Source organism: Amblyomma americanum, chromosome 1, assembly GCF_052857255.1.
Source record: "Amblyomma americanum isolate KBUSLIRL-KWMA chromosome 1, ASM5285725v1, whole genome shotgun sequence".
Lineage (NCBI taxonomy): Eukaryota > Metazoa > Arthropoda > Arachnida > Ixodida > Ixodidae > Amblyomma > Amblyomma americanum.
In genome coordinates this window covers 517,810,497-517,835,812 of record NC_135497.1, presented here as the reverse complement: position 1 = coordinate 517,835,812, position 25,316 = coordinate 517,810,497, and the positions used below count along the sequence as shown (strand labels likewise).

At 45.1% G+C, this 25,316-nt stretch overlaps 1 protein-coding gene across 1 annotated transcript; it reads right to left on the bottom strand.

Moving 5' to 3' along the window:
* Positions 1–24,285: 24,285 nt before the first annotated feature.
* Positions 24,286–24,964, bottom strand: LOC144128595 (uncharacterized). Its single transcript, XM_077662128.1, has one exon. The coding sequence runs from the start codon at positions 24,962–24,964 to the stop codon at positions 24,365–24,367; it is 600 nt and encodes a 199-aa protein (XP_077518254.1). The 3' UTR covers positions 24,286–24,364.
* Positions 24,965–25,316: the final 352 nt, after the last annotated feature.

The window sequence follows — 25,316 nt, the reverse complement described above, 5'->3', positions numbered from 1 at the left end:
CTGGTATTGACTTTCCGGTTTTCAATTTTCAAAAGCACAAACGACACAAAACAGTCAACAGCATATATCGGCTTATCTGATTGCTGTCAACACCCGCCTCTCATCTAGATTTTTTCAATGATATTCAGTTCACTAACACATCTGTTAACAGATTTTTCTCTTAGAAGAACTGTTTCGAAAATTTTCATTTTCCTCTTCTGTTCTCGTGTAACTGGAGACTTTCAGCAGCACTGAGTAAGCAAGGTATCTTTAAGACAAACATATATAAGCCATACTATCCGAATGAGTCTAATCAACACCGCTAGCGGCGTTTGTATTTTCCCTGTCACAACACTGAAATACATATGTATATTATCACTTCTCTGTTATCGCCGTCCAGGCTGCGACCGCGTCGTTATTCATCTGTTTTCTGTAAATCACTCTTTGTGCGTACGTTCTAAGGAACAGCACCGAATCTTCACAGATGTGCCCGAAATACATCCCGTCATGTCTGCATACGGCGGCCTCGGCTCCTGGTCAGCATCGTGATCATCGCGAAGCGGTGGGGCTCCGCGAGCATGGCGGCACAGCTCCAGGCGCAGCTGGATGCACAAGCAGTAGCAGCACCAGTCACGCATGGTAACCGACCTCCAATGGACCTTACCAGGGGCTAAAGCACAATGAAAGAGGAATACATGTTTTTTATCGTGGGGTGCAGAATGCAATCGCCAAAGACGCCATGGCAGCTCCTGGAACCTCTAGGCGCTGCTTTCTTTGCCACAAATAAAAAAAGTTTATCTCCATCCACGCTTTCTTGCAAGCCACATTGAGGAGGGAGTCAAGCAGCACCGTTTGTATTTTGTAAATCAATCCGCCTGCATGAGTATTTGTTGCTCGACGTAAAACTGACCTTTGTGGCGAAGGCCTCGCGATTAGTTGACGCAACATTTTCCGTCCAAAATATCGGCGCACATCCAAATAGGCTACTAACCTAGGCATTGGGGCAATTAGGTACAAACTATTTCTGTGACCAACGCTGTCATGGGACTTCGTTCAAGCCGTTCTAGCGACAAATAATCGTAGGCACAACCATGCGAAGCGCACAGGAAAGCTCCGTAGAATAAAAAACGGCGAATGAAAAGACTGCCCGTGTATGCTACGTCTAGCTGAAAGAGGTGAAATTAGCGCTGCGGACACCCCAGCTGATCGCAGGACGGGACAGAAAAAATACTCGTATTGAATGGCGTGGGCGCCTGTTACCGCCAGTAGGCTTCTAAGGCCAGTACATTAAAGGCTTCCTCCACAGACGTGGGCGGAACTACAGCGGTGACCTTCGCCACTTTGAGGAAAGAAGCGCGCGGCTTTCGATCCTATCTCAGCTGCACATGAAGGCTGGCCGTAATTTCGCATTCCTGAAGCCAGGACTGAAACAGTTCCCTGCCATTTCTCCCAAAAATTGACCGAATGGGCCTTTTTCTCTTTCGCTTTTATCCAGTGCCGCCAACGCTATGTCTTCATGCACGTGGGCACTGAGTGTATCTTTGTTTCGCTCTGGATGACGATGAAAGAAAGTGGCTATTCGGGCTTGTTGGTCGGTAATCACGGTTAAAGAATGCAGCGCGAAAAGACAGGACAAACGAACAAGTGCACAGCCCAGTCTTGTCCACTTCTTCGTTCATCCTGTCTTTTCGCGCTACATTCTTTAACCATGACGACGAACCAATTCTAAGAGTATTAAAATGGCAGTGGCCGACAGAGCTTGGCGGTTATATTCACCCACTATTTGCAGTGCGACAAAACTGTAATGCCAAAGCACGTAGTTTTGTGCTGCTACTGCGCGACCGTGCTCCTTTTTATGACTTTATTTACGAGTGCACAAAAAACAACTGTCTGAATGATGAAGTTCTTAATGACGAAAAAATAACTGAACAATTTCAGTCTGCTCGGCAGCTGAAAGATGTCAAGAGACGGAATTGAACCTAGTTATGGCATCATTCTGCCAGGTTTAAGAATGATTGGCGTCGAGTGTAGCAGTTGTCATTTGCTAGAACGGCGAAATGACGTGGCATACTAAGGTACTTCGTCAGTGGTTTACCCCCGCATTGATAAATGTTTCTTCTTTTTATTGTAAGGCGGACTTTATAAGGGGTATTTTGTGAGAACAACATAAATTAAAGTGTATGAAAAGGAATAAAAGAACCCTCAAGAAACTACGGGGCTGTTACTCTAAAAATATATGGCCTGGGAGCGGGGCTATAGGCAAGGAGCGAGGCAAGGAGCGGTAAAAAAGTTCTTACCGCATTAGTTTTATGACCTTAGAATTTGTTTCACATTTGAGAAACACGAAACTTGAAAAGGAATACAAACCTTTTCGAGTGCAAAGTATGTTTTAAGCATTGGCCGAAGGCTGCGGTTACCGATGACGGATAGAAGCGTGACAAATGCTAACATTCCACAGCAGCGAAAAGAACCCTTACAAAAGCCCAGGTAACACACGGCCGCGCACAATGATACCGGAGGACGCTAAGACCGCGTACCTCTCCCTAGCGCACCTCGCCCTGGGGGTGGCGTTCTTGAACAACTCCGCCACCATGACGACCGCGGCACGAAAGGAGCGGACGCCATGCCAACACCAACCGCTTCTGCATGCTTCAATCGTGCATTGACACAGGAGAAAAGACAACACATTGCCACTGATCATAGGCCAGGGACCGTAATTTAACCAGAAATTGGAGCTAGCTTCCTCAGTATATTGGCTAAGAGAGAGACAGCTAGCTTCACCGCGATGTTTTCGATATCAGGGCATCTACCTTGCAAGACACGTCATAAACGCTTACCCTATTGTAAGCACCGCTTTTTCATGGTTGGTTGTTGGCTGCTGAATGAACCAGTACCAAAACCGGTTTGGTGACCATCCGTTCATAAGAACAGATAGGTGCTGCTTTATAACAGGAAATCGAGAGCTCAGAGCCCCTAAAAACAAACTCTTCCCACTTTCCTCTTGAGCATTGCACTCAGTGCGCTACATGAAACCTTATTCAAAGATATTCGGCGCTATTACGTTACAGCACATTAGCAGAATTTGATCCTTCACTTAAGATTGACTTGCTAGGCAATGACCGACCAAACTGGATTCAAGCGCAAAGCACTTGTTTGAAAGAAGAAAAGAAAGGACAACAGATGTTGACTTTTTTGCTCCGTGAAAACAACACAGGGTGTAGACGAGTATAAATAAGAGGGTATTCGCCTCTCCTTTCCAGTTATGTAATATCAGATGACACACGATGGTTGAACGCGCTTAACTTTTTACAGAACGAGAAGAGAACGAGACAGAGTGCGAAACTAAAACTGATTTGAATGTAAAACAGGTGATATTTTAAGCACAAGACGTGAGTGTCATCAAAGACAAACAAAAAACGAAAGAAGATATTGGTATGGGCAATCGTAATCAGATCACACAACACTTCCATCGCGATAGCCTAACCAGGTCAGCTTCTTTCTCAGACAACGACCGAGACACATTGCTGATACACCTTTCGGCCCCGGAGGATTTGATTTCAAAAGCTTCTGTGATCTCTCTTTCTATTTAGTTATTTGAATGTGAAATGATCGTGGTTCTTTCGAACAGAGGCTTGCGTTTTTTGCAGCGATGACAATGAGTCGCCAGCTTTCCCGAATGCGTGATAGAGTTACAGTTGTAAACGTGCTCGCTTATCCTTTTGTTTACGCAAAGACCCATTTAGCCAACATAACTCATTCCGCAGGGGAGCGGAATGACATAAACAACACCTTTGTCGCATTCGACATGTTTTTTTCTGAAGATTGATGCTACAACGTGGTTTGGGAGTCTTACTCTGTTCATTTACTTTTGCGCATAAACTGGATAGTGTTCTGGGTGCCTTGAAAGCCACAGGTACATACATCGTGCCAGCCAGCAATGTTTTGGAGACCGTGCGAAACTCTGTATACATAAGGAATAACAATCGGACATGCAAAAAAATTGTGCCCAACCTTTATTTAATGCCCCTGAAAATGATCCTTTAAGGAAACAAAGTCGAAATGTAATGAATTAATGATCGCGGCTGGTAGCGACTGCTTCCACATTGCTCGAGATTGTTGTTGCTGGGGCCGTATTCTGTAAGGTGTAAATTTTAAAATGTTGATTTCGCATCCGTGTGGTCCTCTGTCATTAGTTACTCAGTTATAACCACTACTTTCAAGCGTCTGTGGAAAGCCACCCAGCAGTTGGGTAGAAGGCAGCCGGACCTCACTGTTGGCTGCATATTGTAGCCAATGCCAACCAGTGGGCAGGTCCGGTCACCTGCTTTCTACCGAGCGCTGCCATACTCCTCGCCAGTGGCTGCGTACTGCAGTCAATGCCAGCCAGTGATGAGGTCTGGTCGCCAACCACCCAGTGGCCGGGTTCCTTTCCAGAGACGCTTGAGAGCCCCGGGTATATTTCATTGACCAGTGACAGGGGACCAGACGGGGGCGAAATGACCGTTTTAAAATAAACAGCTTATAGAATACGGCCCCAGGAGTCAGCAGATTTGCACACAAGTCCAAAATAACGCCCATTGCAGTTTGTCCGTGCTCTAATGCTTGTTGCACGCCACACCAGCTCGAAACTTGCTCTCGCAGAAGAGGGGAGCATCACGAGGCCTGCTACTTCCGCTCCGTTGAATGTAGTTGCTGCAAAAGATTGCTTCCCGGCGACTCAACTGCATTCGTGAAACGCGCAAAAAGAAATAGTTTGTAGTGACATTTTACGATTAGTGGTGACGCACTTGAAGTATGAAGCGAATACATCTTCTTAGAGCAGCTTGTGACTGCAGGCTTGGATCAGGACAGCTAAACACCTAGGAGAATAAGATTTGAGTGGCGCGGATTTAGTAGGTCGACGCAGGTGATAAATAAGAACTTACCTTTATTCCTGAAAAGTAAAGTGTATAATAGCTGTAGCTTCCCAGCACTCAAATCTCAGGCAGAAGTTCTAAGACTAACGAAAAGGACTGAAATTAACTTGCGGTATGCGCAGCGATCTGTGGAAAGAAAAATGAAAGGTGTAAAAAAGAGAGCGTAGCAGAGAAGAGAAACGGGATTTCATGATATGCTGGCAGAAATTCAGAAGAAATTGGTATGGGCACGGGATGTAATGCACGGAGAACGTAACAGAATGCTCCCATAACGAAATGAACTGGCTTTCAAAACGTCGATGGCCCAAAGCCGGGTGGGTGGATGAAAATAGCAAGTTCTGCGCGGATGGAAAGGTCGCAACTGCAGAAGGGCAGGCTTAATAGGAGGTCAGTAAAAGAGACCTAAGTGATGCAGTGGAGGCAGTCAGGCAGAGGACGATGAAAGATAAGAAGAAAGCCAATAAATTTCTCGTAAAAACGACAAGTTGTGTAGACGTTATTCCCAGAAATATCAGCTTAATCAAAGTTGCCGCAGTGCAAAAAATTATCCGCGAGAAATCGTGCATTTCTGACTAAAGACAAGTGCAGCTCCTCAAAAAAAAAAAAAGTATTAGTCTTGCAATCTTGGCGTCGTATGAATGTGACAGAACTTTCGCGAAGGGATTCATTAAAGCAAAAAAAAATTTGCGGTGACTTTTAACGTCGATAATAAAGCAATGCCGCCTCTTGAAAACGATACCTGGAGGGTCTCCTTCCCATCGCCCAGCAATTCAAGTCTGTGGACTGTGAACGACTTATTATGAGGAGGTTCTTCCAGCGCTTACTTGTGTGTATGTTTTAGGTGGGGTTCCTAACTTGAAGTGCCATTAAGAGGAATTTCTGTAGACTGACGCTTTAATGACGGGCTCGGTATCCTCCAGCCTAAAGAGTGCTATGTTTAGTTGGTGATTCATTCACTAGGGTAAAAAATTAGCGCAACGTTAGGGCATTCACAAGTGAAAAAGACAAGAGAACGTGCTACTGACAGTTGATTCCTTTTTGGGAAGCCGCAGATTATATTGGCAGGCAGTCACAACATCCATCAGCTGCAGAAAGCGTTAAAAAAGTAGAGGGCAAGAGAAGCGATAAAAAGAACAAGTATGGCACGAAAATGGGCTAAAAACGAAAGCGCACAACCAATCTTTCTGTTGCCCCAATTTTTTACCCAAGAGAACGAAACCACTGCATCAGGGGCACATCACTTTGCTGATGGCCACTAGAAGAGCAGTGCAATAACGCACACGTCCTTAGGCGTTGATGCACGCAAGAAAATCCAGGAGGTCGGAATTATACCGCAGTCTTTCTGTACGCCGTATGTCTTAACTAACCTACAAGGTGACTTTGTAATGCAAAGTCATGGCACATGCACATGCGATGCGCTGCCTGCAGTTGCTGCTGAAATTCATTCACAACAGTACTGCCGCACGCTTACGATACTACCACAGGGTCGAGAGAGAAGAAAACTTCATTACTCTGAAGGAACGGGGTACATTCCAAGCTGCGGAAGTGGTGCGTTCTATGGTCGTGCGCCTTTCTATGCAGAGCACCGCCAATAGTTTGTGCGCAGCACTGATATCTCCTGGTGTAAAAGTTCGTTATACACGCGCAACATCATGTCCAACATTCTTGGACAAAAATTCGGAAAATGGGAAAATTGTTAGATACATTCAACGTATTGAAGGTAATGGTACGTTCTTCCGATGTAAGCAAAATCTTTCTTTTCAGGTGTTTCCACCAATCGCATCGAACAGTTAAGACAGCCATAGAAAACCTAAGGGGGACGCTTTCGACGATAGCAAAAACAATAATAGAAAAAAATGTAAGACTGCCGTCAGGTGACTAGCGGATATATTGATTGTTTTATTGAAATCTTGCAATATATGAAAACATTGCCTTCATAAACGGTTTTCCGCTCAAAAATGCTTTTGTCCACATATGTTAGGTATTGGTCATTTCGAAGGCCTTCAAATAATTGGCCTATCGATTCAACTAAGGGTTCCCGCATAAGCCGTTTGTGCATTCATTGAGCCGTTAATTTAAATATTTGAAATAGTAAAAATGAACTAGGTCAAGATTTGGAGGATTCTTGAGTGGTGGTAGTGCAACACACAGAAGCGAACCGCTCCTATCTGCACGCTCTACAATATTACAGCGCTAGAATACAGATTCCTTAACGTAGAAAGTAACTTAATTAAGCGAAATTGGAAAAATATTCCGTCCGCAATGATGTTTCATTGCATTCCATTTCAGTTCAGTCTATCCTATCCTTCTTCTGCCTACCCTATTCAGAACTTCCACGTGCTAGCAATGAATAAGAGGAAGCATGTCACAGACGTCCAAAAGCGCAACAAAGCGCTCTCTTCCGCTGGACTTAGATGCCCCAACTGGTTTTAGTGCCATCGCCACAGCCGTACACGCGACTCTCACGGTGGTCATGGACTCATCAGACAACACACAGTAAGAGCCGCAGGTGTGTATCAGGCTGCTCAGCAAGACCCTCCCCGAGCAGCGCATGTACACACCAGAGCGTTCTCACCTGAAGGGTTACGAGTTCTCCTTGCCTGAGTGAGTTGTAGCTGAACCACTTCTCAGCCATCTGCGACGCGGGTAGTGCCCTAAATTGCGTGATACCGTCGACTTTATTGTCACTTACGCGGAGATTAACGCCACCAACTTGCAACACTCCTCAACGGCCTTGCGTCTTACAAAGCGTGCGTTTTAACGCGAATATTTAAGTTCGAAAAAAACAAGCTGATGGCATCTCTGCCTGTTTTGGACCATGCAATGCCGCGCTCCGAACGTTCTTCATCGCCCTCGACGACCTCAATTGCAAACCATAGAAGCGGCTTTCAGGAGCAATGTACCAACGCCAGGAATACCATAAGCGATCCAGTGTTACCAGACGCCTCCAAATCATCCTTGCCTCTACTCAGCACCAAGCAAGAACCTCCCGCCAAGAGCGAAACACCATCAGAAGCGAACGCTGCAGGCTCGCCTATTCCAAGCACTTCATTCGAGGCCGAGAGACCGAAGAGACGAAAGAAGAAGCTAGGGCTAGAAAATGAGCCCTTTAGCACAAATTCTTCTGACGGGCAGGAAGTCATTCAGAAAAAACTTGGAAAAACAAGAAAAAGAGCGCCTCGCGTAGGGGTCGCATGAAGGGCCGGACATTCGCTAATCGGAAAAGCAAACCTCCGCCCAGAAGGCGCTCCCTCAGCTGGAACGCACGGCACAATCATATCACCATGCACAGTGACGTTAAACCAAAGTATGACAAAGAGCAGACCGTCAATAGCTTGGCGAGCCAGAAGGGCGTAGTACAGAAGGCCAATGGCTGGAAAATGTTCCACCTGACGACGCAGAGAGTTGAAGTGGTTAACCTAGAGGATGCAGTACAAAGCCAGCTGTCAGCGCTACGCTAGTGCATTGAGCACAAGCCTGCTGCAATCCAAATGAAGATCCTCGACTTGAAGGAGGAAGAGATACCAAACAAGATCAACGAGCTCACAGAGCACAACCATCAGCTGAGCAAGATTGTGCAGGAACAGGCGTGTCAAGCCAAACAGAAGATGTTCAAGTTCTTGAACACAAGTCGCAGATAGTGGAGGTCATCGGCAGGTACAATAAACGCCCTCTTAAGAGTCAAGCCTTGTACCTGACGAAATAAACTATTCGGGGAAAGAGAGCAGAAGAAGCAACCCGCTACGTGAAGAAAATACTTCCCGGAGTCACTCTTTTTCTCTGCAATGAAGTAATTAAACTCAGAACATATGATGGGCCCACAGAGCTCTTTATTATTGTGGATGGCACTCGTCGACACGCTTCATCGTGAGTAAAAAGGGTGATAAAAATTGTAGTTTTTGAGGAAACAAATGGCGTGGTAGCTGTGTAACCTCAGCCCCGCCGTGCCGAAAGCAAGGAAAGTGGGATTGAAAGAAGATGAGAACGAGGTGCCTCAATCGTCATTGCGACCAGAAGAAAGCGACAATAGCTGTAGGCGCTTGGTTCCATACCTATACATTTCGACGACAGGCTTACTTGTGTTGTTGGGGCATCTACGAGACAGAAAAAAAGGAGCGCTGTAGAAAAGGTTCAAAACATGAAAAACAAGGCACCAATTCACATACATCAAGGAATAAAATAATGCCAACCTACACACTCATGCGAAAAAAACTACACTCATGTTGTTGAGAAGTTCCTATTCGGGTGCGAGTTCTTCAACGTACACTGATAGACGAGGGCACGCTGTTCGTCTATAAAGTCTTCTGTACGCCGCAAGTGCCTTTCTTATTTCCAAAGACTCCCATTTCCCAACAGTGGTGCGTAACCACACTTTTCACCCTAAGCGGCCAATTATAGAATCGACGTTTTTAAGTAGGAACTTCATCCCGGGCTTTTCGAAATTCTTCATCTTATTTTTGGTCGGAGAATGTGGGATGAAAGAAAAAAACTTTTCATAATCCGTGCTCAAAGCTCCCTGCTCAATTTACCGTAACTTGTTACGGAGAGTGTATGAACTGTGGCCCTCCTGGCCGCAACAATAACAAGTACCCAGAATACGGGGTACACAGAACCCAGATACCGAGAACTAGGAAGTAATCTTCCAAGTATGAAGCAAAGTGAGTTTTCCATTCCCTTAACTTATGCCACGGTCGCCGTATGGTGATTCTTTCTGCAGTGTAGGGCAGGGCCAGCGCTTTTAGAAATCGCGGGGGGGGGGGGGGGGGGGGGGCTTGCTTCAAATCAAAATGCACTCGGATGAATGACCCCATGAAGCCATGTAGATGTATCCGGAGGTTGTGGCGTGGTATAAGGCGAGTCTACAACGAGCCCATTAAGCCAGGAATGCCAAGCGCGTGGCCGAGACGCCGGAACATTGAGAGGAACGGCTCGCCAAACGACGCCGTCAAGAAGCGGAGAAAAGACAGCGGCAATCAGCGAGAGAAGCCCCGTCTTCTCCGGGACAATGCCATTGGCGTACACACTAGGTTTAACCGGAACTTAATCATCAGCGATTTTCTTTCATACTTCCCTGTGCACACGTACACGCTTTGAAAGGATGTTCATTGGAAAGGTTTTCACGTCCATGTACCGCAACAAACTTATTTTGCGAGCAATAAATTACGCGAAACGAACGTGGCAGTTTGCAAACTTCCTAGTGCTTCCAGGCCGAAACGCAGCTAGTCATAAATAGTTCCACACCTACGCGGAGCCCACCTGAGCACGAACTCAGCAGTAAACAAAAACAAAACTCACTGACGGCTGGTGCCTTTCGAAGAGGGCAGTTTCGGAGTCCGGAGCCTCTCCGGAACTGAACCTACATTTTCTTGGAAAACTCCTTTCGCTCGCATGGCCAAAACAGATCATAGTCGCAAAAGCCGACAAATCCTCAGACCCATTTTCATCTCGTCGTTCGGTTCTGCAAATTGCATGGAAATTAGAGGGAGACGAAGTCAGGCTGGAGACAAACAGAAAAGAGACAAAATCTAGCTCATGCTTGCCAGCATGGAACCGTGAGAAGCGAGGAGAGCAGTTCTAGAAAAGGCATTGCATTTTCTTTGGGAAGATTCTCACGAAAATAAAACCCCGTGCAGATGACTGCGAAGTAAGTGGTGCAACTATACGTTCTGGTATAGATCTTGAGAACGAAGCGGCAGAACCTTCTCGGAGGCCTTCCGGCCCATGGCAGCTACCGATTCTCATGATGTTGTGGTTAATACCCATGGACTCGCAAGGGTAACATCACAGGTAATGACACATCCAAGGGGACTGAACATGGCTTAATCAGATTAAGCATGATGCCATGAAGTTGATAAACGCCATTGGCTGGGCGCTTCGTCCTTTGAGGGCCGTCTGCCACTTTTTTCATTGAACTGTATTCGACTAATTCACACTTGTCTGTATCATGTTTTAGCTGAATTTATATGTGCACGTATAAATAATAAAGTGATATTTAAAGCAATTTAATCCCGTGTGTGCGGTATTCCATGCTGTTGCTGCGTGCTGTTGCGCACCACTCTAGCGAAGAGTCGGGCTCGTGCTCGGCTGTCCTTTTTGAATTATCTTTATGAACGAAATAACATCCCTGGGATAACTTCTCCGGTATATTCTTCGCCTGCAGTCATGCAAGTTACCTTACTGCTGTCTCCTCCGCGAGCTTTCGAGAATGCTCCAAAACAGTTGTGTGCCGTACATGGTGCGAATCTGATGCTGCAGGAAATTCCGAAATTTCTTAACTTGAACAAGTGTCCAACGAAAACGTTGGGAACGTGTGGCTCCACGAAATTTCACGGCGAGGCCAAGGCAAGAGCACCCACTGGCTGCTGCATTCTACTGCTATGTGGTTGCTACATGCCAGTGAGGAAGATTACAGAAAAGGAATGAAGCGCAAGGTGCTGAGGCGAAGGGCGGTTTCTACAGTTTACATATGTATTGACATACAAACACCAAGTGCTTTCCAAGAAGCGGAGTACGCTGACCTGATTGACTCATATCACATGGAAGCAGTGCATTAGAACCAGGTATACGGAAAGCACTGAAGGCTCAAGAGAAACGTAAACATACAGATGCGAGAGACTAGAAAATGGGGAAAACAAACTTTGTACAATGCTGCCGGATGTAGCGGAAAGCCATGCTGCGGGCCAATGTTTTGCTGCCAAACTCCTCGCTTAAAAGTGTCTGCGCTTATGAGCAACGCGAGTTTGTGACCTGATTCTGGACATCTGGAGAGCCAGATTACTACTCTCCATCTTCTATAGGGGTGCTTAATAGTCAAAGTATATAGCCCCAATAATTTGATGACGAGGTTTTTGACCATAATAAAAGGAACTACTACGTTCTGTTTATAGTTAAATAAAATATACTCCTTTTGAGTGCGTTCTCTGAGCTGTTACTGTTCGTTTTTTATTCTTCAGCTTAAAATTATGAAATTATTGTATTTCTGCTAGTGCTCTGTTTTAAATCACTGCTGGTTATATTAATGCGAACGAAACCATTTAAACGACAAATGCTCTTTATTTCAAAAATTGTATTGCACTGAGGCGGCCCGCTTAAGACAGTCGGTTCCGCATACAAATTGAAAAAGGCAGCACAGAAAACACACGGATAGAGACGAGGCGACACAAACGGCAACAACCTTATTGCGGCCAATTCACGAACATATACGAACTGAACAACCCGCAGTCATCGACGACGCATGCGCAGATAAGTCCGCTCTTTGACGGAAAGGCAGATAGCAGCGTTACTGAGACAGGCTGTCTCGAGATTAGAAATCTGTTTTGATTCCGCGATCTCCCTGGTGATACGCTCTTTGCTCTTACTGGAAATAACTGTGCTCTCATTGCACAATTGAGGCATTGGCTAGCGCGGAAACTCAAAATATTTTCCTTCACATGCATTTTTACGTTCTTTGCATGTTCTCTTAACCTATTGTTGCTGCAGGTTGTTCAATGCGATTGTTCAGTTCGTGTATGGGTAGTTCGTGATTTCTTTCTTTTTTCCTTCTATCTTTCTTTCTTTCTTGAATTGCTTCTTTCTTTCTTGCTTTCTTGGACACGGTCCAAGAGGGGGCCGAGCCTAAAGGCGACAGGGCCCCTGACAAGGGGCTCGGCCTCCTTGCACAATATAAAGCACAAATAGCAGAACAAAGTTTGCTCAAGCCGTCACCTAAGATCAGGCAGTGGTAATCAATAGAAAAAAGACTAGCTACTAGCAGAACAATATCTCATTACGAACATATTTCCTTTCTATACAATACGATAATGAGTACAAAACAAAACAGAACTGACTGTTACATTGCAAACATTGTCCACATCATCAAATCAATACAAGCACCGCATGCCAGTTTGGAATTAGCACTTTCTAAACTTTCATCGCCAAGCCAAGACAGTAGATCAGGTCGAAATATTACAGCAGCAATGCAGGAGCGAACATAGATACACTTTTGAAAAATATACAGTAAAAAAAATTTGGTACTGCTGTTTACAAGAAACTTTTTACAGTATTTCCTAAAAGTTTGTGTACCTTTATTAAGGTATATCTGCGTGTTTTTTCTCTTCAAAGTACTCGTTATTTGAAAAGGTAATGCTTGCCTTCCGTAGTTAGTTCTGTCTTTCGGTATTTTTCGTTCTGGGTTTCGAAAGCTGTATGAGCTCGAAATATGTGCTGGAGAAATATGTATTCTCTATCTATGGGTCCACTGCAATCCATTTAAAAAGTGCACCTGGTCCGCATTTAGCATATTAAATTTGACAAACAATGGTTGCGTTCCAAGAGACTGCTTATTTCCTTTGTAGTTTTCAAGCATACGTAACATTTCCTGTTGTAATACATTAAGTTTTACTAGTTAGAGCCGGTTGTCGTTCCCCAATTAAGGATAACATCGCTTATTCTGGAGTAAACTAGTGAATAGGTCAGTGCCTGTATTAAGCGGTTGGATATTAGACGTTGTGCCTTATAAGTGCGGCCTGTTGTGCAAGACAGACTTGATTTAAGTAAGCACGAGTGTTCCATGAGAGGTCATAGCTGAACAATACCTGTTCCAGCGGGCATCCATTGGCCCACAATAAAGTTGTTGGAAGTTCAGAGCAGTCCGTGTCGCCTCCTCTCAGTCCGTGTGTTTCCTGCGCTGCTTTTTTCAATCATGTACCAACACGCCCACTGTGCCACCTTAATAAAGTTCGCATAGAAATCATTTACTTTCATTGTATCACAGTAACCACTTCAATCACAGGCGACAACCTGGTAGAATTTCCAAAGGCATTCCATATACAGGAACAAATGTTAGGAGTTGTAGTACATGGGATGAAATTACAGGCGACAGTTCGGTTATATATGCAGAATCCGCGCCGGCGCTAACTCGTACTTTCGCAATCACCGGCGGCGCGGAACAGTCCGCGGGCCGCTCCTACTGGAGATCGAGCGGAACGAGTAAACTAGAGCACAATTGAGCTGTAAAGCTGAACGCAATAGCCGGAAGCGAATAAGAAAAAACAGAGGGGTGCAGACGAAGAGCGAGAGGAGGGGGGGGGGGGAGAGTTTGAAAGCAAAGGGTCCCTGAGAAATGGTAGCAGGTGCCGCAGAGATTATGCTAAAGTAGTTAAGAATAACTGATAATAAAATAAAGAGAAGAAAAGGTAGAGAAGAGGACGGGCAAGGAGTGGAGGAGGGTGAAAGAACCGATAGAGAGGCGATATGAAGCACTGAACAATCCGGTATAAACATTTTTTCCTTTGTCCATATGCGAAAACAATTTAAAAGAATTACGTCAGTGCCAGAATTGAGCAATCTTACTGGTCAACTGTGTTATAGTTTATCCGGATAAGCCCAAACAGATGTACCATGCCACCTGTCGCCGTCCATGTTCGCTTTCTCTCCACCCTCCCCAGTCCCCGGATTCCTTTCAACTGAGGTAGCGTATTTCCTTTCTCAGTTTTGCAGGTCAACCAGGTGATTCTCTTCAGCGGCCATACGGCTGAACAAGATTTGTTCTCTCTATCCTGACACCCCTCTCAATTCACGCCCTCTTCCAGCTAAGCGGGCCTTCCTGCTGGCAGTGAAGGCCCTATTTAAACCCGGCCAATGATGCACCCTTTGTCCAGACGAAGAAAAGTCCTCTTGTCGAAGCGCCGTTGGCAAGGAGCTTGAGGCTTACCCCTCTGTTGTTCACTCTGTGTGTCAAGAAACCATCTGCCTTCCCTCTTTCTACCATGCATTAACTATATATAAAGTACTTATTCTAAGGTTGATAGGAGTTATCTCTTGCAGGCTACAAATCATGAACGCAATCGCACCAAGCTTCCCGCAAACATATACGACTTGATTTTTCGAGGTAGAGCACTGGTTTAGAAAGGTACCTAAATACTTAACCACTGGCTCAAACCATAATGATAGGCAAAGGCGTGCATTACAATTGTACTAAAGCAAATTTATGTTCCTATTCAAAGAAAGCGCCTTATATTTGAGTTGAATTTTCAGACATACGCGAAATGGACCTAGGGCGATAAGCTACAAAGGTTGCTTGAGAGATGCTATAGACCGGGTAAGGGCGGAGCAATAGAACATGTGCACATTCAAAATTATGTAGTATGGAAAACAACCAAAACAGGAAAAATACTCAAGCTCATGGAAAAGCAAAATCAAAAGAAGACAGTAGTTAACGTTCAACGATCCTCAAGTAGTTTGAAGGCAACGTGCCTGAACCTAAAAAAAAAGTACTTATGACAACGCTCACCTAGTAAAAGAACATAAGACTGTGCGGTATTTATAAAATATAACTTCAATCCTTTATGGGGGCGATAAAGATGTTTGGGTTGTTTACTCTGCGATGATTTAGTCTGTATGGTGAAACGAAAGCTTTCGTTTCCATGTAACGTACTTGTTCGAGGAATGTCCCATATTTTTTTGCTTTAGTAGTGAAGGCGTTTCTCATATTGCATTACATCCCTCTCACACGGGCACCGCAATGGCCTTTGATGATCACGTCCTCATATCCAAAGGCGTAATTAGTGCAGCTACATGGCACAATTGTTCCGCCATCGCCGCTAAGGGCCTTAGAGGCGAAGGCGCCCGTCTGAGACATTTGGAGCCCAAAGGCGCGACCTTCGAGAACCTACGATCGCTGTGCCGTGCAATGTCAAAATGTAAACGGAAAGAAAAAAAAATAGATGCAGCCAACAACGTCTGAAAACGTCTTTTAAAAATACGAAAGGTGTATCTGGCTAACACTTTTAAAAAGACTTTTCATTTTTAATTTCAAAACACTCACTTCAGCCGCCTCGAGTACAGCATCAGGTGACATGCCTGAACGACTTTTTAGCAGTAATAGCAACCGGCAGCAGCGATGAGTTAATTGTCTTCTTTTGGAGGCCAAGTCTTATGTCTACATTTGTTTTAGTTATTTTTGTACGATTGATATATAGCGCATTAAATAAGGAACTAGTGCTTTGGGGGAAATTCGTTCGTAGGTCTCGAGAGGAAGCCAACCGATCTAGTAAGCTGGCTTTCAATATGCATTATCTGATCAGACCATCTCATGCAAGGGTTGAAAACAACACCGAGCGATTTAGAGTTGCCCATAATTTTAATGAGGATATTTTCTAGCTGCAGGGTATTGTTTACAATAGCATCCAGGCTAAGGCGCTCAAAAAAGACTGCTTTGATCTTGCTAGAGTCAACTACTAAACCAATAGTTATGGGCCATTTGCGGAGAGCAGAAAGAACCAGATTTCCTCTTGTGATTATTTCACATGCAGAAGAGCCACTAAGGAAAAAATTATCCGCCAACACTGCCTCAGTGTTCGACTTAAGAGCGTTAGCTACGGGAGGTCGAAGTGTTTACATCGGTGTGCTCAGCAAATGTGGAGAAGACCAAGTCCAAACATCCCTTCTGAGACACAACCAGTGCCATCTACTCCTTGGGTTTTGCACTGATATTGCGTTTTACAGCCACTTTTGCCATATACAGTATATTTCATCGTTATATCAGTTAACAAATTTATAAAGGTGTGCATCACAACACGACGAATCGTTTGACGCCTTCCGGAATCTCCTGCGACGAACGGTTCGGCCGTAATGGTGGTCTGAAGGTCCTCGGAATAGGCGGTTGGGGGGGGGGGGGGCGGAAAGGTCGTCGTTGTAAATCCCACACACATTTTGGGCTTCTTCTGAATTAGTAGTTTTATCATTAGGAAACATGCCCAGTCATTTGACACGACTTTGAACATAGTGCGTCATACGAGTGTCCCCCATTTGCATAATACTGAGGAGGTCCCCAATATTATGCAAATGGTGGTCCCAAGGGGGAGGGGGGGGGGGCAGGTTTGGTCCTACTTTGATGGCCGCTATACTGGCACATATATAACGAATTGAAAGTGTAGGTATCAAGTGAGGCTCTACGCGCCCAGCGTTGCTATGTGATATAGTGTGGTCACGTGGTAATTATTTTGGTAAATTTGACCTTCATTTGAGGCAGACGCGTCTTTGACAAACGTAATTAGTAAGACCTAGCGCTCTTGAAAACTTGTGTCATTAGCGTACTGAATGAGACTTATATTACGGGCTATAGATGCCACGCCAATCGCACAGACATTAGAGAGGAATTCGAGAAGGCGACCTTGCGGGGCACCTCGCTGAATCAAAAGACTTGCGATTATTGGCTGAAACAGCCTGTGGGTGCCTGATTTAGTAATAGCGGCGAAGTTGAAAGGGGAGACCATGGACACCATAGCTTTGAAGTTTACAGAGCAGTATTTCATGATTAGGAGGGTCGAAAGTTTTTGTAAAATCGACAGAACTACCAAGAGTCAAGTTTATAGCTTCAATATTATTCAAAATATTTCTCTTTTGCCAGAGTAAAGCAGATTCAGTGGACTTGCTTTTTCAAAATCCAAATTTACTGGCATTTATTAAGGCATGTTTAGAAAAGAACCTATCGTTTCTATTGAGCATTACTTTTTTAAGAGCCTTCGAAAACGCAGGAATAATAGCAATTGGCCATAGTTTGTCAACTGATTTTTATCACCCCCTTTGAAGATAACAGTTGCTTATACATATTTCCTTCGTGCAGGAAATATACCTCATGTGAGTGATAAGTTACAGATATTGTGACGAAGAAGACCACGAACTGTGCAGTGGTGCGGACCGAAGAGCTCGCGCTAGGCCAGCGACCATTAAATCACCTCATTGCCATCGATCATCGGGTCTCTTTCTTCGGCTGGCCACCACGTAACATTTGGTGGAGCTTGCGGGATATCATCGGCATCCTGGTTCTGGAGCTTCGGTGTCCTACGTGAGCCATTGTCATCGGCCGTGAGTTCTTGGCCTGCGTCGCTCGGCCATTCCCCAGCATTTCAGACCCGAACCGACCTCGCCGTTATACCCCCCGCCCCATCCCCCGCCCAGACCACTCAACACGACGAACTGAACCCGACGCAAGGGCCTGACTTATCGACCAAACCGACCGGAGGCGCCGCTTACATCTGAAGACACCGTTCCCCTGCCTAGGCCGTTCGGCGTGTCCTTGGGCCTAGACCGTCGGCTCCTGGCGACCTGCGGCCCCGAAGCTTTGTGGGCCAGGAATAATTTATCCATCTCATTCGTCGTGGCTGCCAGCACCTCACCACTTTCTCGTTCCTGTCAAACCACCCTCTTAAGCCCGTAACCACTTCGCGCCTCTCTTTGTCACCGATCGGGACGATCGGTCGGTGGCCCCGGGTATAGTGTGACGAACAAGACGACGAACTGTGCAGTGGCACGGGCAGGGCGCTCGCGCTAGGCCACCGACCATTAAATACCTCTTTGCCATCAATCATCGCGTCTCTTTCTTCGGCTGGCCGCCACGTAACAATATCGCTTAATCATGGTGCGAACACATAGGCAACTAACTTAATTGGTTATCGTTTTTAGGTTCGTTACGGCATTGAAGACTATCTCGCTGGCCAATAGATGGAAAGCAAAGGTCACTACACCTGCATTTGGAAGACAATGAAGAGTTCTGACGGGGGAACCACTCGGTGTAAAGCTTGTAGTGAAGTCATTGAATTTATCTGCCAAAAAACAACGGTAATATTGCAAGCCATCAATCACATGCTGACCCAGATGCATATTTTTACGCTTATTATAAATGACTCATTTAGAAGCTTCCAAAACGCATTCGCACCTTTTCTACTAGCCAGGTAATGCGATAGATTCCTGAAGAAGATGTTTATTTTTTGGTGCTTCATGAAAATTTCGTTGTGCGTGAATGAATCTTCAATCGCTGATATACCGTGTTGGAAGATTTCAAGCACTATCGCAGTGTCATCTGCGTACATATATTTCTTTTAATTTCAGAGGTAGCAGGCCAAGATAGAATAAAGCATTGATCCTAGTGTGCTTCTTTGGCACATGATGGATATGACCTAGAATATGCGGGGTGTTCCACGTCATAGTTTGCGCGGTGTAGCGCGGAGTCGCAGTTGTAAGATGGGTGATCATTCGAAGCACATTCCGAACAAGTTCGGCGGCAGCGGTAACTTTGCGAGCTATGGCCGCATCATTGGCACTCCTAACATTGTCAGGGAGGCTGTATGCATGGTCGGACGCGGATTTTTTTGTTCTATACCTAATCGAATAACGTAGCGTACTGGAGCCAAGGGAGAACCAGGTGCTTTATAGGTATTTCTTTGCTTTCCTTTCTCATTTTATTCATATAAACGCTGATGACGTCCTGGTCTGTGACATCTGAGTTATGTAACGGAAACAGGTGTGTGTCTGAGGACACGGTGTTTAAAAGCTTAAATAGACCATATGCAAAACTGCTTGGTCATCTGCCAGCACTGGACACCGAAAGTCTGGTCGCCATCTTTGTTGCGAGTGTTAGCCAGTTCAGCTGCCAGCACATGTGTCAGTCTGTTCGCCGTATTGAGGTCTATTTGTATTTGAGCGAAAGTTTTATACGATGGCAAGACCTCTCGTCACGTATCAGCCGCTATGCTTTCCGAGTCTGAGCAGCTCAGGTTGGACGACGAACTTGACCGTCGTTCCGCATATTTCGGAGCGCACATTGGAATGGTTGTGCGACCAAAAAGGCCCTTCAGCCCGTCAACGCAAGAAGGCGTACTGTTCGCCGTCATCGCTTCGCACGAACACATGTGACTCGGGGTGGGCGAACTTTTCGCTGTAGACATACTCTGCGAACGGCGTCCGATGCCAGCGTTGCCCCGGCGCTCTGTACTCTTCCATTACGCGCATACTCAAAGTCGAAACTCGCTCACTTGATATGGAAGTTTCGTCGCAACCGAATAGTAGGAGCTTCTCTTTCTTCGTTTCAAGGAGCGTTTGTGGGCGGAAGCAACAAGCGCGAGTAACGTTATGTTAAGATGCGACCGGTTTCTTTATGTTGAAGGGGCGGACGCCGAATCGTCGCAGAAACATTTTGCGAAACAGACGTACCGATGCAATCGAACGGCCGCGTGCCCAGAGCGCTTAATATTGCTTTGCAAATCAGGTCTTGCAGTTTTCTCTCAACCACCGCAGTGGCTTAGTCGGCTAAGGCGCTCTGCTGCTAAGTGCGAGATTGGGGGATCGAGTCTCGTTCGCGGCGGCTTCGTTTCGATAGAGGCGAAATGCAAAAACGCCCTTTTGCTGCACATGTGCTTGCGTTCTAGGGCACGTTAAACAACCCCAGGTAGTCTAAATTAATCCGGAGCATTTCACTACAGCGTGCCTTATAATGATATGGTGGTTTCGGTACGCAAAACTCCAGGATTTGATTTTCAGTTTCATCTCGTGGTTTTTCGAGTGGTAACGTTACTTATACAGAAACAAGTATTTGTTACCGGACCAGCGTTTATTGATTGCTAGAGCCAATTTTTAATTGCAGTTTTAATCATGAAACAAACACTGGTCGTAAGGTCTTTATGCAAGAGTTGTATCTTATGTGGATTGAGATGTCTCGGTTCTTGGGCACTGTCCCATCAATGCATATACCAGTGTTACAGGATAAGTTTTGAACTTCATGAGTACCACAGCACTGTTTGGAATTTCTTTTCAGACTTGGCATCGTCCACGTGCATTGCACATGTTTCCGCAGTAAGAAGAAAAGTGGCCGTCCCTTCAATGTGCAGATGTCTTTTCACATTACCACCGGCGTGCCTCGTACCACTGCCTGCGAATGCCCAGCAGGAAAGAGTGGAGCCTGCAGTCACGTCCTAGTAGCAGTACGCCTGCTAGCCCTATTGAAGGAGCAAGGATTTGCAGAGCCACCACCAGAGCTTGCCTGCACGGAGCTGCCTCAGCAGTGGAGACGCCCAAGACAGAAAGACATCAAGCCTGCAAGTGTTCTTGACGTGGAGTGGCGAGCCCCACGAGAAGGCGGTGCGCAGTTGCCAGTGAATGCTTGCCTTTCAGGTGCAAGCCTGGACTACCAGGATGAAGCTAGACAAGTAGCCGCAATCCAGTCACTTGGTGCTGAGCTGGAGGCACTGGGTGACCTTCCTTTTGCCGATGTTTTGCGGGACATGCAGGTTCCTCTGGTAAAGACAAAGGCAGGCCTTGCTTCAGTAGGCTCTCCACTGACATTCGAGCAGTCGGACAGTCCACACGATTTTAAGACCTGGATATCATCCACTATAGCCCCTGGTCCAGGCACCAATTGTGCTGTCCCACGAATGGAGCTGTTTAGTGGTGCAGTGCCGCACACATTTCCTGCTGTCTTCACAGCTGATGGACAACAAATTCTGATGGTTAGCACATTAGTTCTTGCTTTCGTTCACTGCATTTATCTGGTGCTTTTGCAGGTTTGCTATGTGTTTGTGGTAGCAAAAGTGTTTTGTCCAGCATATAGGGACTTCTTTTTACATATTACAGCAAGCATGCTTGTTGAAATGCTTCTGCAGTCCTATCTCTGCCATTAGTGCATACTGTCTATTTACACTCAGGTCTGAGTGAATAAGAGCCCATATTGAGCACCATGTTTGGTAAATATTTGACATTCATTGACGAGGCCTTGCTGGCACTTACACACCATCTACATGCCAGGTCATGGGAAGTGTTGCTGATCTTGCTAAAAGGTTTGAAGTGTAATCTCTCAAAGTTCTCTGGCTGTGATAGCACCATCCAGGCTGCAAGGCCATTTATTCTTGCGATGGCCGTCTGCTATGACAGTGTTCAAAGCATGCATGTCTGACTATACTATATATTTAGACCTGCTGCTCTTAATCGCTTGGCATAAAGTGCTATTTATCTCATGAACTGGCTTACGGAACGATTACTGTTCTCGCCTCCTATGTGCACATCTAAAACTGCTCACTTTATTGACTGATTCACAGCCAGCTTCGTGTTTTTGCTCTTTTTCTGTTGCGTTTCCGGTTTTTTTATTGGTGCAATTTTTTAATCACATAATGTGCATTGTAAGTAATAAGCATCAGTCAGAGCTCACCTAGCTGCCATATTACTTCTGACCAGTGCCAGGGGCAGTCGTACAGGGTAATGAACCAGCGTGGTGACCAGAATTTCAATATGCTTATTCACCAACCACAGTGATAGCCATGTTAAGACATGAAATCAGCCCTTTGCTAAAGGCGTTGTAGCTTAATAATTCACAAAAAATACCAGTTAGTGGTGAAAGTGAACTTAAATTTCATAATGAAGCAGCACTTTTCTTCTCTCTGGTTGCGGTCTAGTACTTTCCATTTACAGCCAAGGTGACCCCCCCCCCCCCCCCCCCCCTGTTCATGGCTCATGTTTTCTCTCAGAATGAAGTGTTTGAGAATACCAAGCCATGAAGCATGCGTATGTTTGTACAACCAACAGTTCGAACTTCCTGTGGCCATTGTCGCAGCCAAATGCTGCACACTGATTATGATGCCTGCGACAGAAAGTGATTTATTTCTCCTGCTCCACCCCTTGTAGATGGCCTAGTGTAAGGCGGTGTCTTGTTAACACTTCATAGAATAGGCCAAAAGTCTGAAATAACTCTGAGGCATGATATAACAACACAAAAAGCTGTGCGGCGGCTGACAAAAGGCATAAAAGATGACTGGCTTGCAGTGAATTGTGAAAATTTCAGTTTGGCCATTGAATCGATCAACATTTTGCATGCTCACATTAGCGTCATCTGATGCACTTTTACTGGCAAAAGTCGAAAAAGACTGGATGTGCACCAAGCAGGATTATTGAGATCTGCTGAAATGCAACAAAGTGAAGACATGCGGGAATTACATAAAGTTTTTCTTTCCTAGCACCTTCAGCTTAATCCTGAAGAAGCCCAGGAGCTAGAAGCAAATACCAGGCAGCAGGCCCTGAGCGACAAGTGGCACTCGGCACGACGACACCGCCTCACAGCATCTACCTTTGGCAAGGTAATGAGGCGGAAAGAATGGACAGAGAAAGGTTTAAGGAATCTCTTGGACCCATAGGATCTGTCCCGGGTACGGGCTGTACAGTATGGGAAAAAAATGAGGCTCTTGCAGCAGAGCGGTATGCCGCTACAATGAGAGTTGCAGGGCACAACGTCACCTTGCAATATTGTGGCCTTGCTGTGCACCCTGGCTTTCCATGGCTATGTGCAAGCCCGGATAGGTTGATTTTTGACCCGGAAGAAGGCACCTATGGTGTTGTGGAGATAAAATGCCCCTACTCTTTGAAGGACAGTAAAGCTAACACTGTCACCAGCAAAAACTTGTCTTGCATTTGTTGATGGTACACCTCAGCTCAAGAGAGATGAGTATTTTTACCAATTTTTAGGACAGATGGCTGTCACAGAATGCAAATGAGCAAATTTTGTAGTTTTTTCTGAAAAGTGGATGGCTGTGGAGCACATTTATTTTGATCAAGGGAGGTGGGACAATGTTAAGGCGTAGTTGGATGAGTTCTTTTTCAGTAATGCTGTGCCTTACTTTGCTGCTCACAACACTTCTGTGTTATAATTCTGAGATAGCATTCATCTGTGGTTTGAACACTCGTTTTTCTTCAACGTAGTGATCTACACTTACTGCACCTGGTAGTTTTTTATGTATAAGGCTTCTGTGCTTTGTATTCTTGGCCATTCATTATTTTTTCTTTTCTTCACCAATTCTATATTTTTGCATTTCCTGAATAAATAAAATAAAGACACATAAAAGCTATTTTTGAGTTTACTAGATCAGCAGCAAATTACACCTTCAAGAACTAGCTCTAGTTGAAAGCAGGCTTTGAAATACAGAATAAGACGGTTGATTTTTGGGCTAGTTTGTGAAGCATATTTTGCTGAAGGGGGGCAGGAACGAAATGGGAAAGATGTTCACTTATTGATTACTTGAAATTTCATCAAAATTAATGACATTTATTTCAGCATTACGGATACTGATGAAAACGCAGACAAAAAGCCAAACAAGGCTTGACGAGGTCTGTATGCGCTCCCTTACAAGGCATACAGTGCAACAGGTACATTTGGTCGTCACAATTCATAAACTGTTGATATAGATCATTGCAGCTGACAAATACCCGGCAACGCTCTATATATATATATATATATATATATATATATATATATATATATATATATATATATATATATATATACAAAGTAACATTTATGGTAAAAAGCAAATGTATTAAAACAGGCACGCCTGCATAGTCTGCAAGCCTGCATTTTGTGGCCACTTTCCAAACAAAATGAACCGAAATTCCTACCGCCATGATGGCACCAGCCCTTTTTAAGGAGCAAAATTTTGGTCATTAATCTAAGTGCCAAGTCGTCGCGTTCATGAGTATGACCCATCAGTACAGCACAGTTTAGTGCATCCCTCTAGTTTGCCTTTATTACACTCGTTTTTCGTACAGGATTGCACAGAATCTGAGTCGTAATACTCTAGTTCTTGTGCCCTCTGTTTGTGGAGGTGAGGGAAGTTTCCGCTCCTGTGTTATCTTGCTGCATGGTTTGAGGCAGTGAATAGAGGTCATCATTTAAGTTATTCATTCATTAGCTCTGTTGGAGTTGCCAGCTGTTGCCTGCTTGGTTGTGAAGGTTTGCCCAAAGGGCTTTGAAAGTTTGTGAGAATAGCAGCCACAGTCCAGATTTGATTGATTATGGGAGCCAGGGTGAGTGGGATCGGCCGATCAAAGATATGAAATGATTTAACCCTTCTTATTCTCCTTTCTACATGGATCCTCAATGAAGCAATCTCCTTAGTTTCCCTGACTTGTTGTTCAGAGAGGGCATTCCTGTGCAGAAATGGTGGAATGTCCAGCTTAACATTTTTGCTTGCCAAAAGGTCCTCAATCAATAACCCCTTGTCTGCCATGACAGAATCATTTTTGTCAAACTTGAGGTTCAGAAAATCACTTTTCACTATGGCCTCCCTGTCTGAGATAGAACCTGTGTACAGCTCTGACACAAAGCTCACTAAGCAGTTTGGTGAAACACCAATGTGGCCTTTAAAGGTATTTGAAGTCTTGTAAGTAGAATAGGAGCTCGACTGGAGCGACAGTGAGAAGGGCACCTCACACTTTATCTCTGTTGCATCCAAAATAACCCTTGTTGTTGGATACGTCCTGATTGCTGCAGGCATTGTTGCGTCTATTACAGCTCTTGATACCCACAGTGGTAGTTTGCAGAGTCTTATGTAAATGAAGTTAATCCATGACACACATATACGTGACACTATTGACTGAGTGATCCCAAATCTGTGTGCCAAATCATGCTTGAAGAGGCCGAGACGAAGCCTTACAAGTACGAGGAACAGTTCATTTTCTGCCGTCAGCTTCCGCCGTCGGCCTCCGCTGGCTTTGATGCCAGCATTCCTCAAAACATTACTCCCATTCTTTCCGGTGTTGATGTAAGTCATCAATGCCAGGAAGTGCTGGTGTGATTGCATTCCTGTGTGAGCAAGGAAGTCCTCATTTGAGTGTTTCAAACGGTCA